Source organism: Vicia villosa, linkage group LG4 (genome assembly GCF_029867415.1).
Source record: "Vicia villosa cultivar HV-30 ecotype Madison, WI linkage group LG4, Vvil1.0, whole genome shotgun sequence".
In the NCBI taxonomy this organism is placed as follows: domain Eukaryota; kingdom Viridiplantae; phylum Streptophyta; class Magnoliopsida; order Fabales; family Fabaceae; genus Vicia; species Vicia villosa.
Genome location: NC_081183.1, coordinates 193,207,095 through 193,230,177, shown reverse-complemented (window position 1 = coordinate 193,230,177; position 23,083 = coordinate 193,207,095). Strand labels below are relative to the sequence as shown.

At 34.8% G+C, this 23,083-nt stretch overlaps 4 protein-coding genes across 5 annotated transcripts; 1 reads left to right on the top strand and 3 right to left on the bottom strand.

Moving 5' to 3' along the window:
- Positions 1–1,290: 1,290 nt before the first annotated feature.
- Positions 1,291–4,490, bottom strand: LOC131596551 (B3 domain-containing protein Os03g0619800-like). Its single transcript, XM_058869228.1, has 5 exons — positions 4,262–4,490; positions 2,933–3,554; positions 2,298–2,825; positions 2,011–2,180; positions 1,291–1,913 (listed from the first exon to the last, which is right to left on the bottom strand). The coding sequence occupies exons 1-5, from the start codon at positions 4,385–4,387 to the stop codon at positions 1,608–1,610; spliced, it is 1,752 nt and encodes a 583-aa protein (XP_058725211.1). The 5' UTR covers positions 4,388–4,490; the 3' UTR covers positions 1,291–1,607.
- Positions 4,491–6,360: 1,870 nt separating this feature from the next.
- On the bottom strand, positions 6,361–10,402 carry LOC131596552 (B3 domain-containing protein Os01g0723500-like). The gene is made up of 7 exons (XM_058869230.1): positions 10,248–10,402; positions 9,975–10,168; positions 8,951–9,491; positions 8,629–8,762; positions 7,405–7,903; positions 6,973–7,142; positions 6,361–6,877 (listed from the first exon to the last, which is right to left on the bottom strand). Exons 2-7 carry the CDS (start codon positions 10,059–10,061, stop codon positions 6,584–6,586), a joined length of 1,725 nt encoding a protein of 574 aa, XP_058725213.1. The 5' UTR covers positions 10,062–10,168; positions 10,248–10,402; the 3' UTR covers positions 6,361–6,583.
- Positions 10,403–12,252: 1,850 nt separating this feature from the next.
- LOC131596550 (protein TUNICAMYCIN INDUCED 1) lies at positions 12,253–15,326 on the top strand. Its single transcript, XM_058869227.1, has 3 exons — positions 12,253–12,463; positions 12,590–12,904; positions 14,208–15,326. Exons 1-3 carry the CDS (start codon positions 12,356–12,358, stop codon positions 14,952–14,954), a joined length of 1,170 nt encoding a protein of 389 aa, XP_058725210.1. The 5' UTR covers positions 12,253–12,355; the 3' UTR covers positions 14,955–15,326.
- Positions 15,327–20,983: 5,657 nt separating this feature from the next.
- On the bottom strand, positions 20,984–22,843 carry LOC131594173 (probable E3 ubiquitin-protein ligase RHC1A). Of its 2 annotated transcripts, XM_058866265.1 has the most exons (3): positions 22,593–22,843; positions 21,724–21,993; positions 20,984–21,615 (listed from the first exon to the last, which is right to left on the bottom strand). In XM_058866265.1, exons 2-3 carry the CDS (start codon positions 21,900–21,902, stop codon positions 21,132–21,134), a joined length of 663 nt encoding a protein of 220 aa, XP_058722248.1. In that variant the 5' UTR covers positions 21,903–21,993; positions 22,593–22,843; the 3' UTR covers positions 20,984–21,131. The 2 variants fall into 2 exon arrangements, with proteins under 2 accessions (XP_058722248.1, XP_058722247.1); XM_058866264.1 differs by having other exon boundaries at positions 20,984–21,993; positions 22,593–22,831.
- Between the last annotated feature and the right edge of the window lie 240 nt (positions 22,844–23,083).

Genomic DNA, 23,083 nt, shown 5'->3' with positions numbered 1-23,083 from the left:
CCAATTAACTTACAAGAGTGAAGTTGTCATATGTGTCAAGGTAGAATATTTGACTTGGAGGACATCACACCCCTTATCAAAAGAAGACAACGCCGAAGCAACTATGGAAGAGGTTGATCTCCTGGAAGAGAAGGGGATCACAACCTCCTATACGAGCTTTGTCGTCAAACAAGCAGCAATAGCTAAGTACAACAAGCAAGTTAAACCCGAGAGTTTAAACCAAAGGATCTCGTGTTGAGACGAGACGGCGTTAGAGGAAAGAACACAATTGTGTTTATAATCATTTGACCTTGCTTTGACTAGAGGCCATCATTTAACCTTGAGATCATTTGTCTTCACATCAATTATTTTTTATGTTGCATCATCTCACCGCTCAAGGCTAACCGATAATATAACATAATGAACATTTGTTTACACATAAAAATAAATATTTTGTTAGTTGAAGTTGAACACAATCAAAGTTAGGGTTAGTCGAGTCTCCCTCATATAAAGGAAGGTTCGGCGGGTACGAAGACAATCAAATATGAAATTGTCAAACCTTTTTCAAGTCTCTCGAGGCCCACACAAGTCATGGTTCAATAGAAACGGAGATTTTGACATTTTACTTGTATTCTTTATTTGTAGCATCATTAACTAAAAGTAACTGTTGACACATAGTCATGTTCAAAGGAAATGTCGTTGACACGAATTAAAGAACAGGAAACGCAGCAAAAAAGAGAAGAGCAAGTAGAACCTGAGGCACCACGTAACCCCAATAGCAAGAAAAATCAGGTTTATTCGCATCATTAATCGTGTAAGATTGAACATAATACATTGTTTTGACTAATAAAATTAGGTAGAATACATCATTGTGTTTGTATATAAATACCATACTTGTAAATTCTTTCAACACATAATCAATTAAATAATTTTTTAAGCAATTTTATCACTTATTCATTCTATTTTAAGAAATGGTATATTTAATTTTGAGAGTGAAGAGACACATATAGTCTTCATCAAACTTTGCTTAAGGTTGCAGAATTGCACCTTGAAGTGTCATGTTTGAATTAGACTCCAAGGTGGTGGTGGATGATTGTAATATCTCAAATATTGGCTTTTATTTAACAAAAGATTGCATTCCTATTAAGTCACTTTTTTGTCCAAACTCGTAGGTAATTTTTCTAAAAGTAAAACTAATGTAGTAACTTAATGAGTTAACTAGTAATTAAGTTTTAGTGTATACCTCTTCCTGTTGAACAAATCATTCCTAATGATATGACATATATTTGTTTCCTTAAAGAAACTACTAATAAAACTTACTCTATCATAAAATTTAGTACACTATAATTTTCTTAAATTATGTTCAAGTTCAAGACCAACATTTAAGGAGCTTACTGAATGTTACAACAGAATGTTACAGTAGAATACCATCACAAATTAACAATGATATGAACTGAAAAGCAGCATAGATAACTAATGCATGCAGTCTATGATCTAGATTAACAATGATACAGCTACTTGAAATTTGAATGGTAAGAGACAGCATGAAACAAACAAGTCTTTTGATACTTTCACCACAAGAAAACCTTCATTGAAGACCGATTTATCTGTCTAACCAATAAGAAAAGTTAGCAGGTAGATGGAGCATCATTAGGTTTCACAGTCCCATTTTGATTGTCAAGATCTTCCTTTCCGACTCGAGATATATGAACCTGGAAAACAAGATTCGAAACGAGCTCGAAAATGCACGTGTCGCCAATATTTATGCCATTATCACGAACAAAGGCCATCCATCCCCCACACAAAGTGTGAGCTTTTCCCCCTTTAGAATCTGGGATGGAGTTCACAGTCCAACATTTGCCTCTTGGATTACGAAGTGTAAGTTCTGTTTTGTAGTCGGGGAGATGAGCAGAAGCGAACTCCTGTGGGATTCTCTGCAGTTTAACAAGTATTTAATAAATCATTTAGCAATGACATCGATTTTAAACACACGTGCCAACACTAGTTAGTTGTGAAATGTGTATTACTCACCAAAGTGCGTGATCCACAGACATTTAACTTCTTCATGATTGTCACAAAATTAGGAAATGGGGAATTAAGAGCTTCAGCTGCTTTTTGTTTTTCGAGTGAAGCCAACATTTTCAAATCAGCTTTAGCCTGGGAGCTTAGTTCATCTTCAACAAGATGTCTCTTCGGTGTAGCTGTCTTAGTTTACAGTTCAAATAAGACTCAAGTCATAATTTGGAAAGTAGAAACTTAAGATATCTACATTGCAATATAATTTGCGATTTAGTGAGCAAATAGAGAAAAAACCTTACCCAACTTTTTATGAGCAGTTTTCGACATGGAGCAAATCCCAATTTTCTTCATAGTATTTGAAGCTTCGTCAGATTTCTTCGATTCGGTTGATAAAACAGCTTCTTGGCCAATCTTCTTCAAAGTATTTGAAGCTTCACCAGATTTCTTCAAGTCAGTGGATAAAACAGCTTCTTGACCAATCTTCTTCGAAGAATTTGAAGCTTCACCAGATTTCTTCAAGTCGGTGGATAAAACAGCTTCTTGACCTTTCTTCTTCAAAGTATTTGAAGCTTCACCAGATTTGTTCAACTCGGTGGATAAAACAGCTTCTTGACGAATCTTCTTCAAAGTATTTGAAGCTCCACCGGATTTCTTAAATTCGGAGGATAAAACAGCTTCTTGACCAATCTTCTTCAAAGTATCCGACAGATCAACTTTGTTTTTGCGTTTTGAGCTGACTTTAGGATTCATTGGCATATCTTTAGAAGTCTCAGGGGAAGCGACACCGTGTTTTGCGCTAAGCATACTAAAAAAGTCAGTTTTCCAACCTGGCATTATAGCCAATAAGTTTAGGCTGTGATTCGATAGAATAAAATAAAACATAATATATCATAGTGCATTTGTAGCCAATCAAGTTCTTTCTCACAAGAATTACCTGCTACTGGTGATGTTCCTCGCCGGTTATTCTGGACATCTGTAGCCTCATTATCAGGCCTCTTGGTCCGTTTACCGGTTGGTTGGGAGGGAAACGCTGCTGATGCGGTCTTAGTGACTGCATCGGCCATGACCTGCTCCGGTGAAGCAAATTCAACACCAGCATTAAAAGTCTTTCCATTGGTAGTTTCAAAAGGTGCGGCTAATGGTGTTCCTATATTGTTAATATGCCGAAATTTCTCACGCGAACCACATTCAACACCATCATTAGAAACAATATTGACTTCTTCAACAGAATTGTTTGTTTCCTTTGCCTTGCCATCCCCTTGTTCAGTTTGAGCAAGTTCGTATTTTCCAACAAAATAAGAAGCTGCTTTCTCGCAAAAGCTTTCTCCATCAAAGATTAAAACCTCAAAGTGTGATTTACCATTGTACTTAAAGACAAGGAAATCATTCTCTTTCAAAGAGTGGTCTTTCACGAATCGTTGCCAACCGTTCGTGAAGTAAAAAGTATCGTCTCTAGTTGTCAGTTCTACATTATACACAACTCCACTAGGACCTTTAAGGGTCACATTTTTTGGCAACCTCTTCTTTACATTGTTCGAAAATGTTTTGGGAAGTGCCTGCAATCAAAATGCAAAATTTCCATTTGAGATTGAGGCACGGCACATTCAGCCGAAAAGAATAATAAACCAATAAAAGTGGTAAGGGAGATTGGGGGAGCCGAGAATAAACAACGGATCAATGCTCCATAATCACAAACAACACATCTCCACCTAAAATCTTAAGACCTAATGGGTCTCATCTTTGTTATATATCAAACATTTAGTCCATTCATAGTTCATGCAGACTTAACCATTCACACTCGAATACAACAAAAACTCGAATAAACCAAAAAATTACACTGAAAACTCCTTTTTAATTTCCTATACAGCCACAAAAGCATTATTTTATAGCAATTAAAGCTCAAAAGCACAACAGATCTAGAGCTAATGCCAAAGTTCCAAACCCATTATTTGAAAACAAGCATATTTATTTCTGTAGAATATCACTGTAATGGCTAAAAAAGGAAAATTTCTAACATGTATCCAAAAATGAAAAGCTCAAAACTTTCCTCAAAAGAACTAACTACAGTTAAAGGAATTGTAAGAAAATACACAATTTAAAACATGGGCAAGTTCAAATAATGAAGAGAGAAAAAAAAGGTGAAAATAGTAATGAACATGAAGTGCATGTTCTGAAAGACCCAAATATGAAAACATAAGAAAGATTTCAGCTTTATTTGATTAAGAGCATGGAAAGAAAGAAAAGGGGAAAAGGGGTTACTAACAAGTTGTTGTTGGAAATCTTTGTGAAGAAATTGAGTGAAATGGATGAACTGGAAATGGGTCCAGTAAATTTCTTCCTGCCATGATTTGAAGCTGTTGCGGCTTTGCCCTCCTCCTCCTCCTTCCATTTGAAAGACAGTGAGAGAATGAAATGGTTCAAAAGGTGGAAGCTTTAAACCTCAACAGTACACACGAGAATGAAGAATGGTGAGAAATGTTTAAATAACTCATTTTTATTTCGGTAATATAAATGAAAACACAATTTATAAAAGTGGAAAATATTAGAATTTCAATGAAGTCATTCTTATAAAATCTGATAAATTCTTTATGTATTTTATCTTTAACCAATATAAAACTTGGATGGTTTGGTGCATGAATATAATCTCACGCTCAACACTCTTTAAGATTTTATGTATGGATATAATCGGTGGACGACTTATGATTTGATCGATATGTTTTGATATTATATTAAAATTTACCGTAACTCATTTTTACAAAATTGACTTATAAAATGGAGAGTATTGCTCTATATAAACCTTTTATAAACTCTATTTTTAACCAATATGAGACTTATGTTTTTTTTAAAAATCTTTTGGTCATGTGTTTTAAAATGCTAAAAAAAATAAGACTATTTTTAATTTTGAGTTTTGAAAAATCAAAACTATTTTTAATTTGGAGTGATATGAATCCGATGATTGTTCTCGATATATTATATTGCATCAACCTCTCTTTTATATAAGAAAAAATTGTAGCACACATAACATTTGCTATCATGTATGAATTTCTTGTTTAGTTGATAGTTGAAATAGAATCGTATTAACTAAATCAATCATATAGTCCGAAATATTATTTGATGTTACCCAGTTACCTAACTCTAATGATATTTATCCACGATTTCCTTATCTCCACCTCATTCTTCATTTTACCTCTAATGATGTAAATCCACAATTTCGCCGTCTCCACCTTATTCTTCATCTCATTGAATGACTCCTTTGTCGTGTTACCTCTAATGATATCCACCCACAATTCCGTCTCCTCCACCTCATTCTTCATCTTCTTGAATGACTCTAATTTCGTCCTCTTCACCATTCTTCATCTCCTTGAATGACTCATTTATTAATTACCTCTAATGATATCCACCCACAATTTCGTCCCTTCCACCTCATTCTTCATCTCCTTGAAGGACTCCTTCGTGAGATAATATCTTATTCTACCCCTTAGGGGTTCTCACGCACCATGTGCGTTGTCAAAAATACCCTTTATTTTCGAAGGTGTATATCTGAAAACACCTTTTTTTTACTTAACGTTGATTTGTTTCGTAGGTGCGTCTACAAAACCTTCTCTTAACTGAATTTTTTTGAATTTTTTTCCAACGTTTACCTGTTTAAACTACTTCCGTAGTGTAGCTATGGAAAAACCCAAATTTAGGCAAAAAAATGTGCTTCCTGATGTTTATCTCCGGAAACGGAAGACAAAAATGAAATTTCGCTAGGCGCCTAAGAGTTTTAAGAGGTGGATTGAGATATTGTCCTTCGTGATTGTTTGAATGGAAATTTCGACAAACCCTAACTCTTCCTCCTTTCCATCCTCTTCCATCAAATTCTCCTCATCTTTAGTTGTGTTATCTTCATCTGATCCCACCATCTTGTTCTTTGAGCTTGATTAGCATATTTCTGGCTATTGAGGCACCTTCTTCGGTTTCCCTTTCCCCTCGACACGCTCTCTTTCTAAATTATTTGTCCCTTTCATTTCTGCTTCCAGCATTTTAGTTTCTTCCTATGTGGCTAAATGTCCAACAAGTAGCACCCTTATTAAAAATTTCTGAACATTGAAGTTTTCATGGCCCTGGGACCTACAACACCACATAACGTTTTTCATAAAAAAGTGTGACAAGGTTATATTAGGTTATGGGTGTGCCAATGATGAAACTTATGCAAAGTTTTGAAATCGTGAAAACGGCGAAGGTGGAATCCAAATCTATAGTATATGATTAAGCTATTTTGATTTAAATTGATTCTTAAACTATTTGAGGACTTTTAAATAAGTCTTTAACAGAAGTGTAACAAAGGACTTAATAACAAAAAATGTACTAGTTCAGAAGTGTAACAAAAGGACTTGATAACAAAAAATGTACTAGTTCAGAGACCGACTTACAATTTTTTTTATTTAGTGACTTAGTAACTTCATAACCCTTGATCGATACTTGTTTAGAGTCTACTGAATGTTACATGCATATCACAAATTCACAATGAGATAAACTAAAATGCAGTAGCGCACTAGATAACTAATACATTCCATGATCTTGATTAGTGATGATACAGCTACTAGTTAGTGATAAGTTTCACATGCCCATTTTGATGGTCAAGACCTTCCTTTCCAACCCCAGATATATAAACCTGCATCACATAATGAGAAACCAACTCAAAGATGCATGTGTCGCCAAAATTTATGTCATTATCACGAACAAACGCCATCCATCCTCCACAAAAGGTGTGAATTGTTCTCCCATTAGCATCTGGAACGGAGTTCACAGTCCAACATTCGCCTCTTGAATTGCGAAGGGTAACTTCTGTTTTATCGGCAGGAAGATGTGCAGCAGAGAATTGATATGGAATTTTCTACAATGTAACAAGTATTCAATAATTTAACAGTGATATTAATTCTAAACACATGGCTAACACTAGTAAGAAATTGTGAAATGTGTATTACTTACCAAAGTGTATGATCCACTAACATTGAACATCTTCATGATTTTCACAAAATTAGGAAAGTCGGAAGTAAATGCTTCAGCCACTCTTTGTTCGTCAAGTGCAAACAACATTCTCAAACCAGCTTTAGCCTGGGAGCTTAGTTCATCTTCAACACTATGTTTCCGCGGTACAGCTGTCTTTATTTACAGTTCAAATGTGACTGAAATTATAATTTGGAGGGTAGAAACTTTTACAGAAAGAAAGCATTTAATATATATCCTTTTTGTTCTTTCTTTCATTAGCAAAGTAACAAAATCTTAATTGTCGAGGAATTGAATTATATTCTTCTCTTTTTATTTCTGAAAATAAAATACTTGATAGAAATTTGTTGTTGAAACTTATGATATGGATAAAACTTAAGATATTGAGTGGGCAAAGAGACGAAAAAGCCTTACCCAACTTTTTCTTGGCAGCTTTCGACTTCGGGCCAACCCCCATCTTCTTCGAAGTATTTGAAGCTCTACTGGATAAAACAACTTCTTGACCAATCTTTGACAACCTTTTATCTGATAGATCAACTTTGTTTCTAGACTTTGTGCTGACTTTAGGGTTTTTTGACATATAGTTGGCAGTCTTTCGGCAAGCGACATCATGTCTTGCCCTAAGCATACTAAAAGCTAGTTTTCCAACTTGGCAGTCTAGCCCATCTTTTCCAACCTCAGCGATGCGAACACGTAATTCACACTCACGTATAAGTTCGAAAATGCAGACATCTCCAACCTTTATACTATTACCTCGAACAAAAGCCATCCATCCTCCACACATAGTGTGACTTGTATGCACTCTAGTTGTTGGAACAGAATTAACAGTCCAGTGTTCTCCCTTCAAATTATGAAGAATAATCTTTATCTTGCAGTTTGGAAGATGTGCCATCGAAAATTGATATGGTATATTCTACATTATATTATAAATCAGAATCAGCAAGAGGTTCAGTGTTAATGTCAAGCACAATGAATAGGAAGGAAGAAAACTTTACATAACAAATAATTCAACCAATAAACATAAAATAGGAACTATTTGAAGAGAAGGAAAATTAAAATTGCAATATCGTTCAATACACATTTTTAAGGGAAGAATAATATGATAACAGTAACATTCAATTGGTACTTCTTGGAGAAATACAACATTGTAATTGCATAGAAGTTAATTTGTAAACGTCATAGAAGTAGAAAAGTCAAAAGGTCTTAAACTTAGTGATGTACTCAGAAGCTTGCTTAGGCAGAAGTTGAGAAGTCTGACAAGCAGCATCTTCACTAAGTATGGAAATATCACTCCAACATCCATTGAAGTGCTAGTGCAAGAATAGTTCAAATCTACCAAGATTGTCTCATGAATTAAGATGTATAACTATTCACTAATCACTGCGGAATTATGGATGGAATTTTCATTGAGATCATCTTTTACTGGTAATGTGTACATGTGAAACTCTTTAATCCATGCTTACCATCCTCCATACATAGAAGGAGAAATATTCTTTGGGTAAATATTAATATGCTCCAACAAGATCAGTTTCTCAAGCAGATATAAAACATTACACAAGTTACTTAAAGATAAGGGTAGGGAGATAAAACAACATTATTTGGGAGGTAAATAAACAATCACAGAAGAGAACAACTCACCAGAGTATATGAACCACTGACATTGAAGGTTTTAATTATTTTAACAAAATATGGAAAAGAGGAGGTAAATGACTGGGCTATCTTTTTCTCATCATGTGCTGATAGCTTTGACAACGAAGCTCCGCTGAGAATGGCTGCGGCAATATGGAATTGAACAATTCAACCACAAGTTTTTAATAAAAGGATAAGCTATAGCATAAAAATAAGGATTTGGATGCAGAATACTCTTTCCTAGACAAGTATCAGTTTGCTAGGGAAGATCAAATGAGTTTTAATTATTTTATTTTTTTTGAGACCCTGAATGAAATCAAATTAGTTATACCTTCATCTTCATTACTATTTTTAGCGTGAAAAGGAACAGCACTAGCAGAACATTCTCCGTAGGTTTCTTCTGTGTCTCTGATCATTCGAAGTGGTTTAATTACCTCACACTGGGGTGGTTCTCTACCAACAATAGTCAGCTCAAGCTCCTGGTTCTCAACTGTGCCACGCCTCATTTTCTTCTGAACACCTCCAACAACATCCAAAGAAGAAATCTCCTCGGCATCCCTTTTTAGTCCTTCAATATTATCTAAGTTGAATGAATTTAGATTGCACTGAGAATGAAATGCTGCTTCTTTCTCGCACGCATTCTTACCAAACACTTGCACGGTGAAATGCAAGTCACCCTCGTATCTGAAAACCAAAAGGTCACCGTATTCTAAATGATGATCTTCCGTAAATGTTGACCATCCCTGATGGAAGAAGAGATAATTTCCCTGCTCAACTAATCGAACTTGCCAAGTATTTCCACTAGGACCAGTTAATGAAACTAATCCACCCGTCCTGCCTTCCATTTGACAGACAAAACCATTTGGAATTTTCTGCAACAAACAAATATACTTTCAAACAAAAACTCCAAAAGCATTTTATGATATATTTGAGATTTAGAAAAAACTAATTGAATGGGATAATATATGATCATATCACATTTTAATCACACTTCATTCATTTTCAGAAACATTTCATAGCTTCTAGCCTTTCTTAATTAAGAAAAGAAAAATAAGCTCTCTCATCCCCTCACAAATCCTCCATCCAAAATAAGATGGAATGGAAAATGTTTATGTTCCATTGCCTGGATTGATAAAAAAAGGATGGAATGAAATGGAACATGGTAGAATGCATTTCATCCTATTTCATCACTTACCCTCATTTTTTGGTAATAAAAACACACTTCACCTTGTTATTGTTGCATACAAACAAGTACACTATCTCCTTTATTTTACCTTTTGAAACATCTTTTAGCAAAAAAAAAAAAAGAAGCATTTTTTCTCATTTGATTACAAAAAGATAGTAGAAACAATTACCAGAGTTTCAAAGCTAGAAGAAGACGAATACACCTCATAGAACTGAGGTTTTCTCACATTCAAGCTCCCCTTACACTTACAAGCCATGAATCAATCGCAAATTCAATTCAGATTTTTCAGCAATGTCAATGAGTTCCAACTTGGAATCTAAAAACCATTTTCCCCAATCTTGATTTTTCGCCTCATCGGAAAACCTAATCAAACAAAAAATGAGAAAATTGAATGTAAAAAATCAGTAGTTAAAAGAATTGAAGATGAGAGAGATGAAGGAACCTTAGGTTAGAGTAGTTTGGAGGAGAAAGACGGAGCGGTAGTGTTGTTGATTTCTATATGATTTGTGTCATATGAAAATGGTAATGAAGAGTGTGTTTCTTCGTCAAATTGATTTGCGAAAATGTTACTAATTAATTTCACTTGTTTATTTGTCTTCGTCTTTTCGTCAATATTGATTAAAATAAAAAGTTTATTTTCAATTTTTTATTTTTAAATATAAGAGTATACACATGGGTGGTAGTATTTTCAATTATTAAATTTTATTTTTGTCTCTATTAAAAAAATGACATGTTTTATTCCCACAGAATTATTATGCATGTAGTTTTAGTCTCTACTGTTAAATTGATGTGTATTTTTTAATATTATTTTACAGACATTGTTTAGAACACTATAAAAAGTTTCTCGAAAAAAATAGAACTCAAAATTTAATTTCTAAATCGATATTTGCATTACTTTCATCATTATCTTTTGAAATTTAAAAAATTCATATTTAATTTTCTCATTTTAAAAAATTCTATAATTTGGTAAAGAAATATTTTATATTATTCTAAACATGTATGATTCTCACAATTGTTAATTGCCAACCGCTGATTGATAAGATAACTTGCAGATTCTCTCATTGGTGTACTAGAATGCTTTCATATGCAGGTAGACTTTAGTTAGTGATAAGTGTCATATTTGCTATTGCAAACTACTGGCTACAAATCTTCCCCTTGCCTAAAAAGATCATTGATCATGTGAAGAGCCTTTGCCGTAGATTTCTTTGGATTGGTCAGGAGACTGCTAGCAGGAAAGCTCATATCTATTGGGAGCCCATCTGCGACTCTATGGCTGCAGGAGGACTTAATGTCATTGCCATGGGCATTTGGAATCGTGCTACTATAGGGAAGCTACTTTGAAACCTTAGCCATAAGAAGGACCGTTTATGGATTAATTGGATGAACCATTATTTTATGAAGAAGGAATACATAAATACCTATATGCCCAAGCAAACAGTTTCATGGACCATAAAAGCCATGTTCAAGCATAAATTAATTCTCCTCAATACTGTAGCTTGGAAGAGTTTTACAAGTACTGGTATATACAGAACTAGCATAATGTGTAAGGAATTAAGAGGTGACAGACCTAGCGTGCCTTGGAAGAATTTGATTAGGGGGAATATTGCGAGGCCTCAGACCATCTTATTACTCTAGAAGGCCTGCCAAAGCCGTTTGCTTACAAAAGATACACTCAATAAATTCGGTACAGTGACAGATGGTGAATGTCTTTTTTGTAGTGAACCTGAAACCTGTTCTCATCTATATTCGAAAAAGAATTGTACTGTATATTGGAAAAAAAATTATTAAAGTGAAGTTATTTTCTTATTTTACAACATAACATGGCTATTTATCAGCAACCAAAACATACAATTCACACATTGCATATTCGAGCCTTATTAAATACACAATTTGAAGTTCTTTTCCTAACTCCTATTCAACTGTCTTAACTATGTTGGCTCCAACTACTTCGACTCTGTTGAACGCAATATTATTGAACATATACTTATTTACTCAAACTATAAATCAAATCTTCTAACATAATGCAATCATTTTATGTAACCTAAAAATTAAATAAAAATTAAAATATGTAACTAATTTATACTTACACGCACGCGTACTTCACATTAGACATGAAAATAAAAAACCAATTATGCTTGCTTATAGTTAACATATACTAAATGATTATGAGTGATGATGGATGGAATTGAATTTTTTATGACCATTTGAGTGTGGATGGGTGAATTTGCAACGAAGATCAATTGAATAAAAAAAATTAGGAAAAATGATTTGATATGAGTTGCTTAATTACTTTTATAGAAATAAAACTTTTTTTAATTTATAATAAATAATATTTTTCTAAATTTAATTAAAATAAAACATAAAATACAATGAAGTAGATATATAAAAGAAAAGACTATAATATACCATGTCACAAATAAAATGTGTATAAAAAAAAAAAATCAAAAGTTTAAAAATGAAAAACAGAAGAACAAAACCAGTTGAAACAAAATCCCTATCTAGATTTATCCACCCAGCAAAGAAGAAGATTGATTCTCCTTCTCACCACCGATGATAACTCTTCGTCTTCAACTTCCTCTATTCATCTTCCTTCTTCAATTCGCTTCTTTTTCAAACGCTTCTTCATCTCCTCATTCCAATCTCACACACATTTTCCAGGTAACTAACTAACTAACTACTCATTCTCCAATCCCAATCCCAAACCCTATTCCCTTTCTTCATTATCAATAATCAACAATAAACATCTAAATTCTCTTTTTTTGCTGAATTATTTATCTAAATCAGGATATTTTGAAGGCAATTTCAGCGAAACAAAAATGGGATTTAAACGATGTAACGATTTTCAACTTCGATGTTGCCAAAATTAGGTTTGGAACTTCCCAAAACTACGAATTCCGAATTGGTTCCGGTAAGAATAACTTCACCGTCAAATTCTCCGATCAAGTTGCGTCTTGGAATAACAAGTTCACTGCACCCAAACCGGATTTAGATTCGCTTGTCAATCATCTCAGTTCTGTTGTTTTTCTTGATGATGTTAAATTGGAAGGTCCCTTTGAGTTAAGGGTTGATGAACTTCATCAACTGTCGCTCTCTTTGCCTGTAAGCCATAGTTCAGATCTCTACATGCTAATTATTGATTAAAGTTTGTTTTGTTGGGTTTTGAATTTTGCTGTCATTGTTGGGTTTAGAAATTAACCATTGAATTATACAACTTACTATCAATTTTGTCTTTAAATTATCACTTACTAGCAAATTAGTCTTTGAATTATATCAGTTACTGTCAAAATAGTCCTTACAAGTTAACAAAAAGACCAATTTTCCCGACTTCATTCAAAATTTGGGTTTTTTTTTTTGCCTATTAGCATGTTTTAGGAGTCGAATTGGTAATTAACTCTATTTAAATTTGACAGCACCAACACGTGTTGGTGTCCGCTACAGACACTCTTGATTCCGTTTGATCACTTTTTTTCCTCAGATTATAATCTGGATCTACATGTTAGTGTTTGTTTTGTGTCTGGTGTTTATGTCTATGTTGTTGCCTCATAGATTGTTGTTGTTGTTGTTGTTGTTGTTGTTGTTGACATATGGTTATCTCTCATGTGTATTATTTACTATTGTTACTATAGGATATAGCCTTAGACATTGTAGGCTTTGTTTAGAGTAGTTTCTGACTCACAACTTCACAAGAGCTTTTCAACTAAACGATTATATGGGTTTTCTAATTATGGAAATTATAAGTTTAAACATGTTTATGGAGATGATAAGTGAGAGAGCTTCCAAAAAAGTTGAAATGTTGATGCTGTTGTCAAATTATACTAGAAGCTGTCGTTTAAAATAATACTTAAGATTTTTTGCTTTCTAATTCTAACATGCTCCCTGTTAAGAGTTCCATGTTGGACATTATATGGCTTGAACATGTTCTTATAAGTGGGAACAATCCTCACTATATAAGCCGGTTTAGTATGGATGAGTTAGACCCGATTACAATTCTTAATAATCCCTACACAGGAAGTGACCTTGTTCATAGTTATTATAACTTAACGATTCTTTTGATATTTTGTCCCTCCCGTAAGGGCTTCTATGTTGAAAAGTGTTACCAAATTGGATATCACTATATTGCTGCTACTTGCATTGTCATGTTTTTGTAACTAATGATGTCTCAAAGTCAAAGATGGCTTTACATTAGTGCCTTTGAAAAAAATGATTTTCTGCCATTTTTGCCTTTGCAGTTTAGTTTTTTACTGCCATTTGTGTTGTTCTGCTCAATAGTTTGTACAGATTGAAATTTTTGACCATTCGTTGACAAGATTACTGTTCTATGATCTATGGCAATGGATAGATAACGTGTCAAGTAGCAGTCTTGAACTCTTGATATTCAATAATCTCGGAGTTCTCTTTGCAGATGAATGTTTCACATACTGGTTTGAAACATGTAATAGTTGGTGAAGGTATTACGGTCGAAGTAAGAAAAGCACGGGAAATCTCTTTTTATTATCGGTCGGATCTTGATTTGCAAATGAATGGAAGTGTTGTATCTAGCAAAGGGAAGAGTGAGTTCTGGCCCTTTTTGCAATCTACATGCGCGCCTCTAATTCCCTTACACGTAAAAGGTTCCGCATCATTGGTCGCTTATAGAACTCGGAATCCTAATGCTCATATAGAAACTACATTGATTTCTGAGGACACCGTTGAGCTGCTTCCAGAAAAATGTTACCATGGCTCTATGTTTAGAAAGCGAGCATGCTTGGTTGCTTCCTCAAATTTGAGATTAAGTTTGTTAGAGAAAATTTTAAGAAGTCTTCTTGGTCAAAAGATCCTTGAAGATCGATTTTCTGGCCTTATCAAAGCAAATATCAAAGCATCCGCTGCTGTAAAGTTCCCCCTAGAATTGGAAAGAGACGTAGGAGATAACGTCACTCTTAGTACATTGCCAGATTGGAGAACAAGGCCAAGTGTCGAAAGGGTCTGGTTTGAGATATTGGCCAGAGTTGAAGAAAACAGGCTCAAACCTCTTTCAATCAAGAAAGTTAAACCTTTTATTGAATCTAAGTCAGTTTCTTGGGCTAATTTAATGTCTAATATGTCGTATACAAAGTTGCGGCCAGTTCTTCTTCCTCCAGAAGCTCTTACACTGGATGTGAAATGGTAGGAGTTCATCTTGTGTAAGTTGTGATATTGATACTCCTTTTTTTTACACTTTTTAGGCGATGTTTGTAGATTTAGTCTTGTTTCATACATTGTAAAATATCACTCATGCAATCAAGGTTGGTCTTGTAAATACCTAAACAAAAGAGAAGAAAGAAGTGAAAGATATTTTCTTTGACTTGCTTCAACAGGCTTCTAGCAGTTGAGCCTAAGTCTTTAGTAAAGGGCACTTCAGATGAAGTAGTCTGAACTTAGATGGCTTGTTAATTTGTGATGTGTATTTTTTACATAGCTAAATGGTTGCAGTGTTTATGAAGAAGTAGAAAAAAACAGTGGACAAAATATTGAATGTGAGGTGTGCTTTCTTGTCAACTTACTTTGAATGCAATATGCAAGAACTTAATCATGACTAATGTATTATTTAGAAATGTGGGGTGAGTAAAGTTGTTTCCAAAAACAAAAGATAGATAAATTCTCAAACAAAAACAGTTAAGACACTTGAGTTGGCTGATGACTCTACCTTTGAATAAAAGTATATAGACATTAATTAGTACATATCCTATAGCAGGGGAATGTGATATCCTTGTGAAGATTCTTAGTATATAGCATATATATGGTCCATGCATTCGTGGTTATGACCAACATCTGAGTCACATTGTTTGTCTATCTCTCAGAATTAACATCAAATTATTGGATTGTGCCTTTGTGTTGTGGGGTTGCTAGAGTTCCAGCGAGCTAGGAAAATCTACCTGGCATCCCTTTGACACGATCTTGGCACCTTCCCATATTTCAATAATATAAAAAAAAAATATTCCTCTTAATATTTATCTTTCTTAAAGTTTACACTAGAGGTGGCAAACGGGCATGCCCGCGCCCGTTTAGCCCGCTCCGCAAAAGCCCACAAATAAACGGGACGGGGCGGGCATAGTTGAAGATGCGGGCCTAAAACCTAGCCCCGCCCCGCAATAAAGTGAGGGCGGGGCGGGCAAAGCCCGCGGGCATTGCACCTTTTAAGCCTAAAAACATAAAAATTTATGAAAATGCACATGCCCGCAAAAGCCCGCGTTGAAAACGGGGCGGGGCGGGGCGGTCACATTAGAGGGTGAGGGCCTAAAACCTTGGCCCGCCCCGCACTAAAGTGCGGGTAAAACGGGCATGCCCAACGGGCCGGGCCCGTTTTGCCACCCCTAGTTTACACTATGCAAAAAATTTACTCTAAAAAATTCAGTAGAACGTAAAAAAATCTGACAGTGTTTTTTAAAAAATAGTATGAGTTTTTATCAAATTATTCGAAATATCTGATGCGTAGGAATTATCTAAAATCGGGTATATCGGATATTCCCCCACCCATAAAACTTCAGTAGTAATATTTTTACAAATTTGTGATTGTACAACTAGTTTTATAGGGTTGCGATTGCATCGATACTTTTATACAGTCCATAATAATTTAAAACTTGTATAAATATGTCTAATAAGTTGCTAACAAAAGCACCTCACAATGTCTCAATTTTGCCATTTCTCAATTTTGCCATTTCGCATTTGTTTCCTTCAATGACGCGAGTCCTCTTTTTGAATTAAGGGTCATAGAGAACATCTCTCTTGTAGATCTGAAATTCAAAACATATAATCTCTTGTGCTATTCAGACAATCGAAGGGTGGTTAAAGTCAAGTACTGTTCATTATCTATTGATATTCAACAAGATACAACATGCATATCCTGGTGGTCTAGTGACTGTCTCATACATAGAGTTTTCCACCTGTGATATAAGTATCCTAGAGCCAAGAGAGAGAAACGCGAACCCTTATTAGCCTTGAACTCCAATACCATCTTCGGTGTAACACCCAGGTAATGTCTCAACAGTCATACATGCAATAACTTGTTCAACATCAGATGGGTGAAAAAGTTACCAGCAGGAGGGGATGAAAGAGGCTGGAGACATCATTCAGGATAACTGTCGTCTCATCAAAGAAAAGATGAAATACAGATTTTTCCTTATGATATTGTTCAACAAAAGTAGATAACAAAGGAGTGTCAAGCATGGTGAGCGAACAATCCAACAACGATAACATGCCAACGTCAACAATAATCGCCATAAACTCATTAGGCATCGACATTATTGAGAATTTTATCAACTTCGACGCATGAGTGAGTACCTTCAATAGAGTGCGCTCTTGTAACAAATAAAGCATAAATCATCATTTACTTTCTGTTCCTGACCGACCAAAGGTCTGCTTCATTGAGTCTAAGGTATAAATACAGTATTTAGGTACACAATATTTAATCTCCACTTTCAATGTGAATATCTTGAATCCTAAATTGACTTGGGTGTTGGAATGCTAATCATGTAGGCACAATCCTCTTTGGTCCACCGTATCAGAGATTAGTAACACCAGTTTAAAATTGATGTATCTGATTCAAGAAGCATCATGATCGCAATCTTTCGTCCAAGACGTCACATTGCTAAATCGCATAGGAAGCTTCGTTCCACCGTTGCTTCCACAATCTTCTCCATTTTTGGTTCCACCGCAGAACAATGGCGCTATACGTAGGAATCGATGTTCGATTTCTACAATTTCCATAATTTTAGATCCAATTTTCAATTCACCAACTTGTAACATCCTCATGATATCGAATCAGGAACATATTCAACCTTCAGATCCCTATGATTTTTGCAGATTCGCGTTGACTTCTAGGTTTTTTTGTCCGCACCTCTCCAGATGTCAGAGTCGACAGTACTCAGAAGTGAACAGGGCGGTCCACTGTAGTTGATTCGGTTGCCCACGCCTCTGCCTCGACCTCATAGTCAAGATCTACAATTTCCTCAAAAATCTCGCAAAACAGTAGAAGAAAGGACTTCGGATCCAATATGGGATTGCGACGAGTTCTGAATATGATCCCCATGTAAATCGAGCCGAAATCTTGCAATCCATTCACCGACCTGTTTGCGCACGTACTTTTGCCGTTACCAGGATGGTTCAAGAGGAGACCTCCGGCGGGTGTTGTAAGTTCTTTTTAATGGCGCCCGAGTATCATAATTTCGTTCTTAACAGCAGGCACTGATCAAATGTCGGGGTGTATCCTATGGACACCATATGATTTCTACTTGTTGTACTTGGGTCTCCACCGACCAGATAACGAAGCACGAAGTCCACAAGAAATGACCAGTGAAAGATATCCTGGATCTCGTCCGCCAAAAGATCCGTCGGTATCCACGTTCGACCATCGTCCAACACTCTCATTCCAAAAGAAGGACTCGATGGGAATTGGACTGACCTCCCAAGCAAACATCAACAGACATAATGCAAAGTGCGACACTTAGAGAACATCTATCAGAGGTCGACCATCTCCGAAACTGAATACTTTGTCCTCGAGATCAGCCAACAATCAAGTCACCCGTACAATACATCTGAGGGCGAGCGATCGATATATACTTGCGACTGACCGCAATATTTAATTGATGTATTTGCAAATTTATTGCCTAGTTTTAATTACTGATACATTGTTTAAATAATATATATATATATATATATATATATATATATATATATATATATATATATGATCAAATGACAATAAGGTGTCAAATTTAATATTATGAGACCTCCAATAACTCTTTTCTGCATGTCTGGTCATTAATACGAGCCTGAAATTTATGGGAAAAGGTATAACAAAATCAACCGTTGGGTTGAAAGATATTATCATATAAATCATGTTTATAAAATTTAACATCAATCAAAAATCATTTGATATATTAAAGAGAATGATCAAAATTACGCTTTTCGTAAAGTTTTGTAAGGTATTAATTTTATGCATCTCATTGACATGTCAAATGATTTTTGATTCATGTTAAATTTTATAGACACGATCTATATGATAATAATTTTCAATTCAATAGTGGATGTTGTCATATAAAAATGCGGTAAAGAGTTATCGAAGGAGTCATAATATTAAGTTTGACACCTTGGTGTCATTTGATCATATATATATATATATATATATATATATATATATATATATATATATATATATATATATATATATATATATATATATATATATATATATATATATACACACACACACACAAAGGTGTGAACACATGTAATTGTAAATTGAGGTACAACCAACACAATTGACATTCGAGATAAAGATTTCAGGGGTGTTGTTGGAGATGTTTCGCACGTCTGACTACAACAATCAATACCCCACTACGCCGAGCACGTTTAAAGATTTTAGAGGTGCTTTCAGAGACACTTTGCACGTTCGACTACATCAATCAATTATGCACGCCTAAAGATTTTAGGAGAGCTGTCGAAAATGCTTTACACGTCCAACCACAACAACTAATTCCTCCAAAGGTGTTGTCAGAGACACTTTGGACGTCAGACTACAGTAATCAAATACCCATTAGTCAAAGATTACACGCATTTGTATGTAGTTGACCTACCCCCTCAGATCTAGCCTATCCAAAGAACGTAAGTGGTGGAGCTCGGAGACATTCACATCGATCCGAGCTTTAACCCAGGATCAAGGACGTGGATCCTCTACCTTTGGCCAAAGAATGATCCTCTATGACGCGGAGTGCAGTTTAAAACATGGTTGCATCTAGTTGGTCTCATGCCTCATCCACACGAGTATGAATCAAAGCATAGCCCATCTCATGCCTCATCCATATGAGTATGATTCAAAGATTGTTGGGTCACTTTACCATGCAATGATTTGAGGCACTTAACCTAATTGTGATAAAATTAGAGTTGATGCGAGTGACGCTCAAAAGGAGATAGAAGACACCATAATGGTGGTGGTGGTTACCATGATGAAGTGACGAAGATGAAGATGATGAAGTTAAAAATGATGAAGTAATGAAGATGATCAAGTTTAAGATGATGAAATTATGTAATAAGTTATGATGACACATTTTAACAAAAGAAATTAGGGTCTCTAATGTTAATGCGCTTGGACTTGGGAGGTCATTAGCTCGAATCTTGGACTTTCTTTTTTCTGATTTTTTTCTTCATGTTTTAAGATTTCAAAGCATAAAAAAAAAGCCAACGTGAAATTTAAAAAACTAAAAAAATAAAAAATCAAATTGGCATTTCTTGTTATTAAAAAAATCTGTCTCGTCAAAGATTTTAGTGACCGAGCCTCACGAGGAACTAAAACAAAAGAATTTTGAAATGTTAGGGATGAAATTTAATTTTTTTTATGGGGACGGTTTTTCGAAACTTGCCTATATAGCAATGGGCAAAATACTTACTAACCCTATAAATTATACTACTTAGTCCAAAATAGAGAACAATATTTTGGCTAATATTAAATTGGGTTGTGTTAACAATTTTTAATTTAAAAAACTGGATTATAGTGTAATAAAAAAAATTCGAGTTCCATCTTAATAGTTTCACTTAGATTTTTTCAAAGTCTTTCTTTACAAACCTAAACCATCTAAGCCTATTTTGCACGGTTTTTTCTAGTACACATTGATGAAAATAAATTGAATAATTGATATTTTTTTCTCATTTCATTTTCCTTTTCCACCCTTCATATTCAGAAAACATGAGCAATGAAAGACATGCAAGAAGGATATAACCAAACATAGGAAGAACAAATGAACAAAGATTCTAATATCAGTTGGACTGAATTTTTTTTAGATAATACTAAAGTATTTGCATCCTCCTGACTTGTGGAATAATAATGAGGAAGTGTGAAGTTTCTTCTTTTCCAACTTCACTTTAAAGATGTACTTCATCATGGAAACCATTTCTAATTACACAATAAACTATGAGTAAACCTAACAAAATTCAATAAGAGCTCTTGGAGTATTAAAAACATGCATATGCAAAAGAAAATTTGTAAAACAAGTTGTCTCTAATTTCAGGTTAACTTGTTGCCTCATTCAGAATTGCAAAAGACTAATACCAATCATTAGAAGCATACTCACATGAAGATGGTGATGACCTATGAGAAAGTGTTAGAATAATCAACCTTAGGTGAACCAACCTTAGGTGATATATACATAAATATTGACATAAGTATTTACTTTAAGTGATATTAACATAAATATTAATTTAAACAATATATGTAATTCGAACTGTTTGTACAAAAAAACAGTTGATACCTTCAGAAAACAAATACAGACTGACAGACTCAGATCTCATACGGTTTCACTCCGAGCAATCAGCATCATTCCATTGCTCTATTGTTACTTCTAGAATTAGAAGAGCCAAAAGGCCACAAAAAGGAAAAAGGATTTCTCCTTCTTCCACCATTTCTACTTGAGCTACGGTGACCGCTTGATCCTTGTGGTGGCAATTCTTGACGGCAAACAGGGCAGGTATTATGCTGAACCAACCACGGGACAATACAATCTGAATGAAACATATGCTTACACGGCATTTGTTTTGCTTCGGACCCCAGCTCAAAGTCATCTTGGCATACCGGACATGATGGATCCGACTGAAGATGCTTTGACGCAATCTTAACAGTAGGTATTGCAGCTATGGAAGACCGCGATGCAGGAGGGGGACCTCGCTGGTCATTAGCCGAAAGCTGTTCAAACAGTTCTGTAACTCCAGGACCTATAAAATAGTCACCCGAGTTATCTCTTGTCACACCAACTCCTGGAGTCCCGTTTAAGAGAGCTTCAATGCCGCCTTGTCTAGAAAACCTGGATGGAATTTGGCCACCATAGATTAACAAAGGAGTAGTAAACCTTGGACCGTTTTCGGGAACTGAATCCGATCGTGCCCTGATATTTTCAGCCATGAGTCCATACCTTTGTCCAAATTCTTCATCGCTGTCCACTCCATGAAAGTCTGGAGGGCTACCATGAACCATATCATCGAGATCTTGAACAAATCCCCCGTCACAACCAGAGCAAACCGCACGTCGTCGTCCCAATCGAACCGACTTCATGCAATTATAACACCAATGAGTATCCCTACTACTCGACATCCTCTTGTTCCTTATTCTTCTCAGCTAATTCCCACACTCTTTCCAGACACACACTGTTGTCTTAACTAATACAATAACATAGTTGCTTTTGCTGCAAAATAAGTAACACAATTCAGATTTACTCCCCTTTTGCCATCATCACATAAACAACTTATTCACAATTTATGACACAAGCACTTATCATGATAAGCACTTACGTACAAGCTATTTTTAAAAGCATAAGATTAAATTGTTTCCGGATGAGTTATAATTTGTTTTTAGAAACTATCTTACAGAGTTTACGAAAATAAGTTGAAAATAACTTATCAACAATGTCATAAGCTGTTTTCATAAGTTCTTCCAAACAATCTTGCAAAACTTGTTCATAAATAAGTTCAAATAAGTCAATCCAAACACGCCCTAGACAACAATTACCTAGTTACATAGAGAAATTATAATTTCTTATTCAAAAGAATGATTTATAAAACTCAAAATCCTCCATTTTCCAGTTCCAAATGAATGTGAATTCAGAAACATTAATAGCATTTCCCAGATTCAAAAACTACAATATGCCAAATTCCAATAAACAACAACTTTTTTTCTTCATAATAATAGATTAAATTCCCCAAATTCATTCACACATAAATAACAATCGGTTGAATGAACAAAAACAGAAACAGAAATTAGAATCAGAGGAAGGAAACATCGTACCTGACACAAATATGGATCTGGTTGTTGTTGTTGTGAGAGTGAAGTGTGAACAGAGAACAGAATGTGGAAAATCTAGATGCAAAAAAAAACCCTAATCAGTTACTCACCTTTTTCTTCTTTTTTTACATCGTTTATTTTTTATTTATATTTATATAGTTGTTGTTTTGTCTCTTTGTAACTCAATTGAGTCGAGTGTGATAATATTGTTTATTTATTGAACACACGATGCAGTGAGGAAGAGAATTATTGGAAATAACACACATGGCAACCGCATGCTATAGTTTTTTACAGACCATTCATTCATGACCATTTTGGTTTCTATATTGTGTGACATGCTGTCATTATAGTGTCTGTCTATCTACACATGGTGAAATTACAAAAGTGTTTGGAAATGTTTTCTATTTGTAATTATTTTTTAGGAAAATGAAATGATGGTAGTTTTTTTAAATGTAAGTAATTAAAGAAGAATGAATTAAGAGATTAAACTCAAG